Source organism: Halichondria panicea, chromosome 9 (assembly GCF_963675165.1).
Source record: "Halichondria panicea chromosome 9, odHalPani1.1, whole genome shotgun sequence".
Lineage (NCBI taxonomy): Eukaryota > Metazoa > Porifera > Demospongiae > Suberitida > Halichondriidae > Halichondria > Halichondria panicea.
Window position 1 is genome coordinate 470,001 of NC_087385.1, and position 13,300 is coordinate 483,300.

General features: G+C 44.8%; 3 protein-coding genes across 3 annotated transcripts in view; 2 read left to right on the plus strand and 1 right to left on the minus strand.

The window, feature by feature from the left end:
* Window positions 1-2,542, plus strand: part of LOC135340779 (nuclear pore complex protein Nup85-like) — a 4,603-nt gene extending 2,061 nt beyond the window's left edge. The window contains exons 7-15 of the mRNA XM_064537159.1: window positions 1-125; window positions 217-254; window positions 455-748; window positions 929-1,146; window positions 1,368-1,485; window positions 1,533-1,633; window positions 1,690-1,789; window positions 1,905-1,959; window positions 2,236-2,542. The exon at window positions 1-125 is cut by the window's left edge and continues 46 nt beyond it. Of these exons, the coding sequence (XP_064393229.1) occupies window positions 1-125; window positions 217-254; window positions 455-748; window positions 929-1,146; window positions 1,368-1,485; window positions 1,533-1,633; window positions 1,690-1,789; window positions 1,905-1,959; window positions 2,236-2,421 (1,235 nt within the window). The 3' untranslated portion in view covers window positions 2,422-2,542. The remainder of the gene's footprint in view (window positions 126-216; window positions 255-454; window positions 749-928; window positions 1,147-1,367; window positions 1,486-1,532; window positions 1,634-1,689; window positions 1,790-1,904; window positions 1,960-2,235) is intronic.
* LOC135341206 (uncharacterized) overlaps window positions 1-13,300 on the minus strand; it is a 50,826-nt gene that overhangs the window by 17,745 nt on the left and 19,781 nt on the right. The gene's annotated exons all lie outside the window — the stretch shown is intronic.
* On the plus strand, window positions 2,592-13,271 carry LOC135340789 (metaxin-3-like). The gene is made up of 8 exons (XM_064537176.1): window positions 2,592-2,789; window positions 2,873-2,951; window positions 3,024-3,103; window positions 6,178-6,258; window positions 6,463-6,639; window positions 6,823-6,899; window positions 7,059-7,219; window positions 12,960-13,271. Exons 1-8 carry the CDS (start codon window positions 2,673-2,675, stop codon window positions 13,103-13,105), a joined length of 918 nt encoding a protein of 305 aa, XP_064393246.1. The 5' UTR covers window positions 2,592-2,672; the 3' UTR covers window positions 13,106-13,271.

Here is a 13,300-nt window from a genome sequence, read left to right on the forward strand (position 1 = left end):
TCTCCACTGGGTCATACTCGCGGGCAGAGCTCCAGCGGCGGTGGAATGAGTGGAGGGGTGAGGTTGTGAGGAGGAGGGGGGCGGGAGAGTTCACCGCCCACGCAGAGCTCGAACTGCTAGCAGCTGTGAGTGTGAAGTGTGTGTGAAGAGTGTGGTGTGTGTGTGAGGATTTAGATGTCTTCAATAGCATTGCACACTTGTATATTGTCATTTCAGATCTTGAGTGGAGATGATGAAGTGTTTGAAAATTATACGTAAGTATATACACACACTTAATTACCATAGTAACATTAGATGTATCCATCTCAGTGGCTAGCTAACAACAGCAATATTCCATAGACCAAGTTCCTTCATTATACTAATAATGACATGTATTATGCATTCTGTAATTATTACCCCTCCTCACACCCACACCCACACCCACACCCACATGCCCACACCCACACACACACAGAGTGGCGGGTTGCTGTGATCACTGGTATGAGCTGATGGTGGCCAAGCTACTCTACACCCTCCCCCTCGTTACTAGCACGGACTATGACCTCATATATGTTGCCGAGAGTGCTCTGAGGATGTGCTCCCAAACTAAGAGGAGGGGGGCTGTGGATGATGTCATAATGGCTGCTCTGCGTAATGATGTCATGGAGCTTATTAAACTGAGCAGCTCTCACTTCAGTAGTTGGTGGATGGTGTCGCATCTCTCCAACCTTCTCAACCACAGGGGGCTACTGGTCGCATCTAAACTAGAGTATGAGAATCATTATGTGCTACAGTAGTTATAAATTACTAGAGAACTTAATTGCATAATAGACACTGCATCTAGTTCATCTATAAGCTGTTGCCGAACACATTTAATTTATAAATTTTACCGTTTTTTCGTGATGCTGTACACTTGTGTTTGTGTCACTAGCCACTCTTCTTTCTGTAGGTATGGTTCCCAACTGTCAGAGTTTTTTCTGCTCGAGTATGCATCTAGTCTAGCCTCCCACACTTCCCTGTGGCAGGTTGCTATGGGTTACCTGTCCGAGTGTCCCCAACAGGGACGAGCGTACATGGAGGCATACATCGAAAGGGTCCCAGTGGACAGTGAACGGAAGGTGGTCAAAGTGTTGAGAGTGTGCGAGAAGTATCAACTCAAGGAGAAAGGTGGGTGGTCTTTCTTTAAAGCCTCCCTTAGAGAGGGTGGTGGTCTTTCTTTGTAGCCTCTGATAGAAGAGTGATAGTCTTTCTTTGTAGCCTCCCTTAGAGAGGGTGGTGGTCCCTCTATAGTCGATACAAAATTTAGACTTTGGCATATTTTTTGCTGCTGTACCATTATAACTAATGATGTTGTTACAAGCACTAGCTCCACCCACTTGTCCCTGCAGCTCAGAGTGTGTGTCGTGTGCAGGCGATGAGGGCGTATCAAAATGGCCGACTGGGCGTGGCCTTGTCATGGTGTATTCGAGGGAAGGACTCGTCCTTTGCTGCCTTCTTAGCAGAAAAGTACGCCTACTGTGTATTTGTTTCATCCTGTTACAGTGTGCACATAGGTACATGGATAATTACAAGATCGAGGGAGAGTTTATGGACCTTGACCTTTTGGATCACCTCGGAGATGCCATGCTGCTCAACGAAAGGCTCATGTTCTTAGGTATATGTGTGTGGGTGTGTGGGTATGTGATGTGATCTTTCTGTCATTCTTTGCAGCCAAGTATCGTGAGTATCACCAGCTGTACGAGAGTGGCAAGTTTGTGTCAGCTGGTAAACTGTTGGTCACTCTACTACTGTCAAATACAGTCCCCACCAGGTACATGTACATGTGTATGCTGTGCAGTCGTACATGTGTGTATCAGTATGTGTTTCATGCTGATGTGTTAGGGTACTGAATAACTGACTGGTGTTACACATGTTCTTGTGTGCAGGTTTTGGACCACTCTTCTCACTGATGCACTGTTGCTAATGGAGTATGATGATGAGGTTTGTATTTAATTATAAGACGTTTCTAAAATAGGCTAACTTGGAGTGCTCATCTTATGATGTACAATTTCATAATTAAAAAAATACATTTTGCAGCCTTCATGGTGTGGTTAGATCTTCATGGTCGAAATGTTCTATTTTTGAAGAAAAGCATAGCTTTGGGCTTGTTTTGATAAGTGTCCGCAAGTTGTGAGATTGTCCATTGCAGCAGCTTAAAATTTGTTTGTATATAATTATTTGCCCTCCCCCCCCACCCAACCCACACACCCACAACAGATTGTGTTCGGCTCAGAGCAGACGTATGCTCTCTCCCACCTGGTGCAGCAGCTCACCCTCTCCTCCGACAAGTCCAGCCAATCAGATCCCATTCCCAAGCCCGTTACTACGGAAACCTTCTCGCTTCTAAACCTAGCACTGTCTAGGAACCTGAGTAGAGCAATTCTCGAGGAGAACTCAATCTGACATGTCAATGCAATAAAATGGTGCATGCATGTACATCATTTTATAGTATTCCTGATCTTCATTTTGTACTCTTATGTTATATTGTGTCAATCAAAAAACAAACATTTGCTATTGGTAAAAATTATTTGGCAAATTCTTCATCTCCTGAATAATTATTATGATGAACATTCCATTTGTTACCACTTTGCCCACGTGGCAGATCTCTATATAGATCAAGCTAGAGATACAGATCTTGAGCCAACAATTAAACTATGTCTACTAGCAGTACGGTACACAGGGTGGGAACACAGGGCCAGGGGATGGAGCTGCTCCTACACCCAGGGGACGAGTATCTGGGCTCACTGGAGCCTGACAGCCTGCAAGTACTGGTCAGTATTGTATAAACCAGACATGTCGTACTATAATTATTCATCATACATACATCAATCGTCTGTTACTCTATACTGTGTAGGCCTATGTGAAGCTGTACATGCCTGACACAAAGATGGTCACGATGACGGCCTCTTGCATTCCAATGCAGTTTCCGAAAGGTACGTATATAAACACCCCCCCCCCCCCCCCCCCTATACACTATAAACGTACACACCCCCTCACACACACAGAGAGACCACCATTTCTGAGAGTTAGAGGTTCTATAGTTGCCTCAGGGGCTGAGCAGGTCATCACATATCTACAAGAGCAGGTACACCCCCTTCCATCCCCTCTCACTGACACCGTGTGTGTGTGTATACCCCCTTCCATCCCCTCTCACTGACACTGTGTGTGTATGTACACCCCCTTCCATCCCCTCTCACTGACACTGTGTGTGTGTGTACACCCCCTTCCATCCCCTCTCACTGACACTGTGTGTGTGTGTACACCCCCTTCCATCCCCTCTCACTGACACCGTGTGTGTGTGTACACCCCCTTCCATCCCCTCTCACTGACACTGTGTGTGTGTGTACACCCCCTTCCATCCCCTCTCACTGACACCGTGTGTGTGTGTACACCCCCTTCCATCCCCTCTCACTGACACCGTGTGTGTATGTACACCCCCTTCCATCCCCTCTCACTGACACTGTGTGTGTGTGTACACCCCCTTCCATCCCCTCTCACTGACACTGTGTGTGTGTGTACACCCCCTTCCATCCCCTCTCACTGACACTGTGTGTGTGTGTACACCCCCTTCCATCCCCTCTCACTGACACTGTGTGTGTGTGTACACCCCCTTCCATCCCCTCTCACTGACACTGTGTGTGTGTGTACACCCCCTTCCATCCCCTCTCACTGACACTGTGTGTGTGTGTACACCCCCTTCCATCCCCTCTCACTGACACCGTGTGTGTGTGTACACCCCCTTCCATCCCCTCTCACTGACACTGTGTGTGTGTGTACACCCCCTTCCATCCCCTCTCACTGACACCGTGTGTGTGTGTACACCCCCTTCCATCCCCTCTCACTGACACTGTGTGTGTGTGTACACCCCCTTCCATCCCCTCTCACTGACACCGTGTGTGTATGTACACCCCCTTCCATCCCCTCTCACTGACACTGTGTGTGTGTGTACACCCCCTTCCATCCCCTCTCACTGACACTGTGTGTGTGTGTACACCCCCTTCCATCCCCTCTCACTGACACTGTGTGTGTGTGTACACCCCCTTCCATCCCCTCTCACTGACACCGTGTGTGTGTGTACACCCCCTTCCATCCCCTCTCACTGACACTGTGTGTGTGTGTACACCCCCTTCCATCCCCTCTCACTGACACCGTGTGTGTGTGTACACCCCCTTCCATCCCCTCTCACTGACACTGTGTGTGTGTGTACACCCCCTTCCATCCCCTCTCACTGACACCGTGTGTGTGTGTACACCCCCTTCCATCCCCTCTCACTGACACCGTGTGTGTATGTACACCCCCTTCCATCCCCTCTCACTGACACTGTGTGTGTGTGTACACCCCCTTCCATCCCCTCTCACTGACACTGTGTGTGTGTGTACACCCCCTTCCATCCCCTCTCACTGACACTGTGTGTGTGTGTACACCCCCTTCCATCCCCTCTCACTGACACCGTGTGTGTGTGTACACCCCCTTCCATCCCCTCTCACTGACACTGTGTGTGTGTGTACACCCCCTTCCATCCCCTCTCACTGACACCGTGTGTGTGTGTACACCCCCTTCCATCCCCTCTCACTGACACTGTGTGTGTGTGTACACCCCCTTCCATCCCCTCTCACTGACACCGTGTGTGTGTGTACACCCCCTTCCATCCCCTCTCACTGACACTGTGTGTGTGTGTACACCCCCTTCCATCCCCTCTCACTGACACTGTGTGTGTGTGTACACCCCCTTCCATCCCCTCTCACTGACACCGTGTGTGTGTGTACACCCCCTTCCATCCCCTCTCACTGACACCGTGTGTGTATGTACACCCCCTTCCATCCCCTCTCACTGACACTGTGTGTGTGTGTACACCCCCTTCCATCCCCTCTCACTGACACTGTGTGTGTGTGTACACCCCCTTCCATCCCCTCTCACTGACACTGTGTGTGTGTGTACACCCCCTTCCATCCCCTCTCACTGACACCGTGTGTGTGTGTACACCCCCTTCCATCCCCTCTCACTGACACTGTGTGTGTGTGTACACCCCCTTCCATCCCCTCTCACTGACACCGTGTGTGTGTGTACACCCCCTTCCATCCCCTCTCACTGACACTGTGTGTGTGTGTACACCCCCTTCCATCCCCTCTCACTGACACCGTGTGTGTGTGTACACCCCCTTCCATCCCCTCTCACTGACACCGTGTGTGTATGTACACCCCCTTCCATCCCCTCTCACTGACACTGTGTGTGTGTGTACACCCCCTTCCATCCCCTCTCACTGACACTGTGTGTGTGTGTACACCCCCTTCCATCCCCTCTCACTGACACTGTGTGTGTGTGTACACCCCCTTCCATCCCCTCTCACTGACACCGTGTGTGTGTGTACACCCCCTTCCATCCCCTCTCACTGACACTGTGTGTGTGTGTACACCCCCTTCCATCCCCTCTCACTGACACCGTGTGTGTGTGTACACCCCCTTCCATCCCCTCTCACTGACACTGTGTGTGTGTGTACACCCCCTTCCATCCCCTCTCACTGACACCGTGTGTGTGTGTACACCCCCTTCCATCCCCTCTCACTGACACTGTGTGTGTGTGTACACCCCCTTCCATCCCCTCTCACTGACACTGTGTGTGTGTGTACACCCCCTTCCATCCCCTCTCACTGACACCGTGTGTGTGTGTACACCCCCTTCCATCCCCTCTCACTGACACCGTGTGTGTGTGTACACCCCCTTCCATCCCCTCTCACTGACACCGTGTGTGTGTGTACACCCCCTTCCATCCCCTCTCACTGACACCGTGTGTGTGTGTACACCCCCTTCCATCCCCTCTCACTGACACTGTGTGTGTGTGTACACCCCCTTCCATCCCCTCTCACTGACACCGTGTGTGTGTGTACACCCCCTTCCATCCCCTCTCACTGACACCGTGTGTGTGTGTACACCCCCTTCCATCCCCTCTCACTGACACCGTGTGTGTGTGTACACCCCCTTCCATCCCCTCTCACTGACACCGTGTGTGTGTGTACACCCCCTTCCATCCCCTCTCACTGACACCGTGTGTGTGTGTACACCCCCTTCCATCCCCTCTCACTGACACCGTGTGTGTGTGTGTACACCCACCCCTCCACCTCTCACTGACACTGTGTTATTAATAGCCTCGATTTATATATAGTTTGCTGTGGAGGACACGAGTGGACAAGATGAAGTAGCAGCATACTCTGCACTGCTCACTGATAGATTTCTACCAGCCATGGTGAGTGGAAATAGTTAGTGCCTTGATTGTTAGCTGCCTCCACCTCTCTACCTACATGTATAAAGGGGGATGCTTATTATCATAGCTAAGGTTAGGACTTTATGGACTTGTCCCATATAATTATAGCTGCCAAATTTTTAAATTTAACCAAGTGTGTGTAAACGGTGGGAGTAACTATAAGCCTTTTATTATCTCTATTTCCAGCTTTACTCAAAGTGGCTAAATAGTCAAAACTACATTGACTTCACCCGTTCTTCCTACGCCAAGATCCTCTATTTCCCAGTGACATTGTTCTACTTGTCATGGCAACACAGAGCAGTAGGACACCTGATTATGAGAGGGGCTCCCCCTGACCTCACTCTAGAGCAGAGGGGATTGGAGGTGAGTACGTACGCAGAGAGTGCTTGCTAGGCATAAGCAATATTGCTATTACTGATCGATAGACTGTACAGCTGTGCTTCAAAAGTTTCAATACAATAGTGTTAGTGCCTAAAAGATTGCACCAAATGTGATTTCAGATGTACATGTAAATATCAATTTCCCGTGTTTCTGTACTGCACACAGCTCATGTCCAAAGCTGAGGAGTGTGTGGGACTCCTCTCAGCCAGGCTGGGGGAACACGACTACTTCTGTGGAGACCAGTAAGCAATAATATCTATTACCAAATATTAAAAGTAAGCATCATCTCCATTCCCCACTCCAACAAGTAATTTACGGCCCTATTCATTCATTAGCTAAAACATTAATTTATGTAGCCACTATTATACTCAATTTTCTTCCCTCTGTGTCTACCCCTGCAGTTCCTCCTCATTAGATATTCGGCTATTTGGATATTTGGAGCAGCTACTTCAATCACCTCACTGCGAGGCCGACCCCGTCTCCAAGAGCCTCCGTACCCATGGCAACCTGGTCTTGTTCTGTCAGCGAATGAGGAAAAGTCTCTTCCCAGAGATCAAAGCAAGTAGGTCAGGGTACAGTAGGTCAGGGTACAACCGTCCTATACTGTGTACTAGCTGTATTAAGGTGATATGAAAATAATTACCTTTGCAAAACTATAATTATTATGTGTACACAAAACAGATGAATCTTTAGGCCAAATGTCGCATATTTCAGATCAAATAAAAATACGGTACATATCATAATTATGGGCTGACATTAGCTGCATAAGAGCTTCCATTTGATTTTTGAATTGTTTGTTCTTTCTCTCGAGTTGTGGCTATAGTTCGTTTAGTACATTGAAACAAGACCATAATAGCTATGTTATGTTAGATAAAGCGTTTTTTGTCTCCCCATTAGCTTTATTGTGAAGCCTATAGAAACGACTTAGACTATAACTTTCTAGGCTAGAAGAGTAATCATAACATACCTCTCAGTACTCTGATCGTGCTGGGGTACATAGATATAGCGCCTAATTGTTGTGAAGCCTTTAATAATAGGTTAGGGTTAGGGTTAGGGTTAGGGTTAGGTTATTATTATACTGTTACAGTAGTGAAGTTTATAAAGTTCATATTTATGCATGGGTGGCTTGTTAAAATCTCATTCTTTAGTGCTGATCTCGTTATCATTGTTGTGAAGCCGACGAGAATTTTGTTGTTGCATATCTCCATTTGGTAGATTTCTGCCCGAGTGTTGTCACCATCGTAATTATTAATACTGTCTCATGCTTTGGTACTGGAAAGTGGTTATACTCTCGGCCTGTATGTCTTGTGCTGCACTATTCATATTTCGTGGGTCTTAATTAACATCAACGAAGGAAATAAAATGTTGGTAATGTAGTATACAATTAATCAATAATAATTATACTATTCCTGTGACATCTAGCATGCTTGTCCACTGTGAGTCACGTCTACTCTGCTCACTATATTCATGCACTCCTGATAATAGCAATGTCCTTAGTTAGTTGAATCTAATAATTCGTTCCCGGGGGTACGGTGACTGTGCCATGGCTTTCTCCTTAGCTTGTCTTTGCAAAAGCTGTAATAAGTCCGTAACATCGATATCACTGGTGGCTGCCTCAGAAAGCTGGTCATTGTTGAGTGATGGATATTCATATTCATCCTCTTCTTCCGCAAAAGTTTTTGCTTCTTGAATGTTAGTAACCAACAATTGCAATAGCTCCCTAACATTGTTGTCAAGGAGGTGGTGATTGTTGATGGCAGCTCGATGTAGTAATGGACTTGCGATGGTTGAGGCCACTAAAGCAAGTACAGCCACACAGAGGAGAGTCTTCATGGTCCACTGTTAATTGATGAGGGTGGGAGACTTGCACTGCACGAGAAGAATTAATCTTTGAATGTATTAATACTGACTTGTGCTATTTGCTTTATATATAGCCTCAGGCTTATCGTTGTAACTTTATAGCCCTATATCTAAAATATCATATTTTGTCATGCTTATGTGCATAAGCGTTACCCTACACCTTATTGTCATGTACTGTGAAGGTATATTAATTATGGTTAGAATGTTGTACGTATAAAGTTCCTGTCTGATTGCTTGTTACCATCATAATTATGTTGTCATGCTTTGATACGTGGCTACTACAGAGGATTTCAGGTTGGTTGGTAGAAGTTAAAAGTTGAAGTGCACTCAACCATGACCACACACTGTGTGTTTCTTCCTACTAATGCAATTAGTGGTCATGGTTGACTGCACTTCAACTTTTAACTTCTGCCAACCAACCTGAAATCATCCTCTGTATGCTTGTATAGTGAAGGAACTTGATCTCCCTAGTATCAAGTTATGGGCAAAAGATTATATAATTATAGGTCCAATCAGTCGCCGTTTTTTATGTCACAGACTGACGCTTCGTGGACATTGGTTATAGGCCTACTCAATTGCAACATAAAATTCTCATAACGAAGTTACGTACATAATTAATTTGTCAGTGTAGCACATGCAATCATCATTAATTAATGTATATACAATGTAGTGCTATAAATATAGGAAAAAGTCCAAATTTCGCATATTTAGATGGTGCTTTAAATTGAAACATATCATTAATTTAGCATACAGAACTATACTGTTCATGTATAGATTCTAGCATGCATGCTAGTCCACTACGATGAGTATGTCTGCATGCTCACTAAATAATAGCAATGTCTTGAGTCTACTTTCGTCCGGAAGGGGGAGTTGGTGACTGTGCCATGGCTTTCTCCTTAGCGAATGCTTCCAAAAGCTCTAAGAATTTTTTTACATCTTCCACGATATTGTTGATTACCTCATGGAGCATGTCACTTGGTGATTCCTCTTGCTTCTCAGCTGACACTTTAATTTGCTTCTTGAATAGACAACAATTGCAATAGCTCCCTAACATTGTTGTTAAGGAGGTGGTGATTGTTGATGGCAGCTCGATGTGGTAATGGACTTGCGATGGTTGAGGCCACTAAAGCAAGTACAGCCACACAGAGGAGAGTCTTCATGGTCCACTGTTGATTGATGAGGAGTAGGATACTTGCACTGCACGAGAGGAATCTTTGAATATGTATTACTGACTTGTGCTATTTGCTTATAGCCTGCTGCAATGCATGGCAACCGCTGTAACTTAATCTATATCTCAGATATCATATAATTATAATACATCATGTGAGTATGTGCTTACCTTGTTGTCATGTATTGTGCATGAAGTGTGATTGCTTGTTGCCATCAACAGAAATGTGGCCACGTACTATACTGTGGGACGTACTGACACATTTTTAAAGCGCTTGTCTTATTGTTTGGACATTTGCATGCATGCCTTCGTTACAGTCCCTTCCAGCAAAATATCTCTGCTATGTCCGGTGTTGACAATATTATGCCAGACGTTGTGGCAGCTCTGAAGTGCTTTCCTTGTCCTTGTCAGTGTAATACTATAAAGTCTGCTGTAATACTGAGCTAGGCTCTTGTTCTGGGATCTTAACTTGACAGATAAGGCTTGATGTGCATGCAGACGCTTTGAACAGACCACTGCGATAACTATCTGCCAATAGACGGGGGGGGGGGGGGACCAAATATTTCGTTACTGGCCCAGTATCCATGCAGTGATCCAGTTAGAATACGAAGATACACTAGAATCAGTGCATGGTGTAGAGGCTTTTCTCTAAGGACTTCCTGGTCTTTGTTGAGGCGTAACACAGATTGACATTTTCATACTAATACTGGTATATGCATGGGCGCACGTGATCCGTTTCACACTCCTCTTCCTTGAATATCTACGATTAATAGGCATATTCTCGAATATAGAGCTCTGCTGTTGACCCCATGAGCGCATGCACTAATAAGTTTCTACGGTACTGTACTATATAGTGTAGTGTGTTGTGCGTGTATGCACTATATACATAATTATAAGAGCTGTCATTTTTGATTGCATGTAAAATAACAAGCTTTGTTCCTCCTCGAGTTGTGGCTAGTTTTGCTTACATTGAAACAAGACCCTAATTATCGATAGAGCTGTGGTAATGTGAGTAATCGTATTTCTATAGTGATCTCCATTAGCTTGATTGTGAAGCCTGTCTTTATACGTTCATAATCATACGCTCATGTTTTAATGCTTTGATCTGTGTACTGGTTAATTGTTGTGAAGCCTACTGAAGTCAGATATATATTCCGAAGAGTGGAGTCATGCGTGGAGCTCATTCTTTAGTGCTAATCATGACTCCTAGCTCCCTAACATTGTTGTCAAGGAGGTGGTGATTGTTGATGGCAGCTCGATGTGGTAATGGACTTGCGATGGTTGAGGACACTAAAGCAAGTACAGCCACACAGAGGAGAGTCTTCATGGTCCACTGTTGATTGATGAGGGATCGAGGGTGGGAGACTTGCACTGCACGAGAGGAATCTTTGAATGTATTAACACACTGACTTGTGCATGCTATTTGCTTTATCTGCTGCAGCATGGCAACCGCGCTGTAACTTAATCCTATAATTATCTCAGATATCATATAATGCATCATATTTTGTCGTGCTTATGTGTTTACCTTGTTGTCATGTATTGTGAAGTCTGTATTAAGTTTGATTGTGTGTTGCCATGCATTGTCATGCTTTGATACGTGCATATAAATGGCTACTACTGCATGGGAGTGGTGAGTCATTCACTCCGTAAAAACTGTGTAAATGCGCAGTATTTATTTTAACCAACCTTTCCTCTGCATGCATGATGATTCTATATGTCATATCACACGTACTGTGTCTGTCCCCCCTGGCTCTGAAGGAACTTGATCTCCCTAGTATCAAGTTATCTTTATGGGCAGAAGATTATAGGTCCCAAAAGGCCCATGCGTCAGCTGTCATTTTATATGTCACAGAGACTGACACTTGATGTCTAATTGTTGTAAAGCCTACTGAAGTCAGATATGAGCTAGTTGTCTTTAATTCGTATATGTGCATGTACTACAGTTTATAGTTATAACAGGAGCACATGAGCATCTTACTGTGCATAGACGGACGCTCCATCTCCTGGTTATAATTAGGCGTAGTAGCCATGCATATATAGGTGCGTATATATAGAGGTAGTTTCAATATCGTATGTTGCATGCAAATTGCTGCCTATAAAATTTAAGAGGAGAGTCATTATAGTTGACTTGTACTGATGAAATTTTAATGTATGTATATAGCACAACAATCGAGATTGTATCAATAATTATACTGTTCATGTAATAATTATACTGTTCATTATTATAATAATTATATAATTTATAGCACCTAGCATGCTAGTCCACTATGAGTCATGTCTGCTCACTATAATAATAGCAATATCTTGAGTCTACTTTCGTCCCGGAGGGGGACCTGGTGACTGTGCCATGGCTTTCTCCTTAGCGAGTATTTGCAAAATCCGTATGAATTCTATTACATTATCGATATCGTTGACTACCTCAGAGAGCTAGGGATTCTTTTTCCACTGTTTAATTTTTTGTTGAATGTCACCCAAAAGCCGTATAATGTCGCTAGCAATATCGTCTTCTGTCTCATGGAGCATGTTACTTGGTGTGATGTGGCTACTTCTTCTTCCTCCTGCTTCTCAGCAGAAACTTTTTCTTCTTGAATGTTATCCAACAATTGCAATAGCTCCCTAACATTGTTGTCAAGGAGGTGGTGATTGTTGATGGCAGCTCGATGTAGTAATGGACTTGCGATGGTTGAGGCCACTAAAGCAAGTACAGCCACACAGAGGAGAGTCTTCATGGTCCACTGTTGATTGATGAGGGATCGAGGGTGGGAGACTTGCACTGCACGAGAGGAATCTTTGAACATGTATTACTGACTTAATGCTACTGCATGGCTTTGTTAAACATGCATGGCAACCGATGTAATCTCACCATCATGCTTACGTGCTTACATGCTTGTATTGTGAATGTTGTTTAAAATTAATAGCTTCATGTCTGATTGCTTGTTACCATCGTAATTATTTGTCATAAGCTTGATACGTGTCATTCACTCTGCTGAGTACATGTGCAATAATTATATATCTATACCTTTCCCCTGGATATGATTGTACATCATATCACTGTTTCTGCCTCCTCCCTGACTCTAATTAATTTGGCGTCTCAGGCGTGGCTATTACAACAATGGAAGTTGTGTCCACCGCATTTAATTTGACGGTTTGAAATTTAATTGGCGATCTTTGGTAAAATCCGCCAAAATTAGAACACCCACCAAACGTTTTTATACGGTATATAGTCTCTGGCATTGACTGCGATATTACACTGTTCTCTATCTCATGCATGCAGGGTCCTCTGAGGGTGTTTCCCTGCCAACGATGAGTGGACCCACGTCCTTGTGGAGAGACTCCGCCCTCTGGATCTCAGTGGGCGTGGCCACAACCGTCCTCTGTGTGCAGGCAGTGAGAGTGGGACTGTTCCAACAACTGAGCTAGTCAGTACATGTATATCACCAGGAAACAATTAAACTTTTGAACCAGATATGGCTACATGTAGATTCATCTCAGTAATAATATTATAGCTTTGCAATTTATTTCTTCATATTATTGTTTTATCATTGTTAAAATTAATGAGAAAAATGTATAATTATGTGAGTATAAATACTAAGAATGATGAAAGGGGAATGTATT

What these genes read in the sequence shown, in the direction of transcription:
- LOC135340789 (XM_064537176.1), top strand. Translation starts at nt 2,673, where the DNA reads ATGTCTACTAGCAGTACGGTACACAGGGTGGGAACACAGGGCCAGGGG. An exon ending in TCACATATCTACAAGAGCAG is followed by an intron (nt 3,104 to 6,177) that starts GTACACCCCCTT and finishes ATTTATATATAG; the next exon opens with TTTGCTGTGGAGGACACGAG. An exon ending in GACTACTTCTGTGGAGACCA is followed by an intron (nt 6,900 to 7,058) that starts GTAAGCAATAAT and finishes CTACCCCTGCAG; the next exon opens with TTCCTCCTCATTAGATATTC.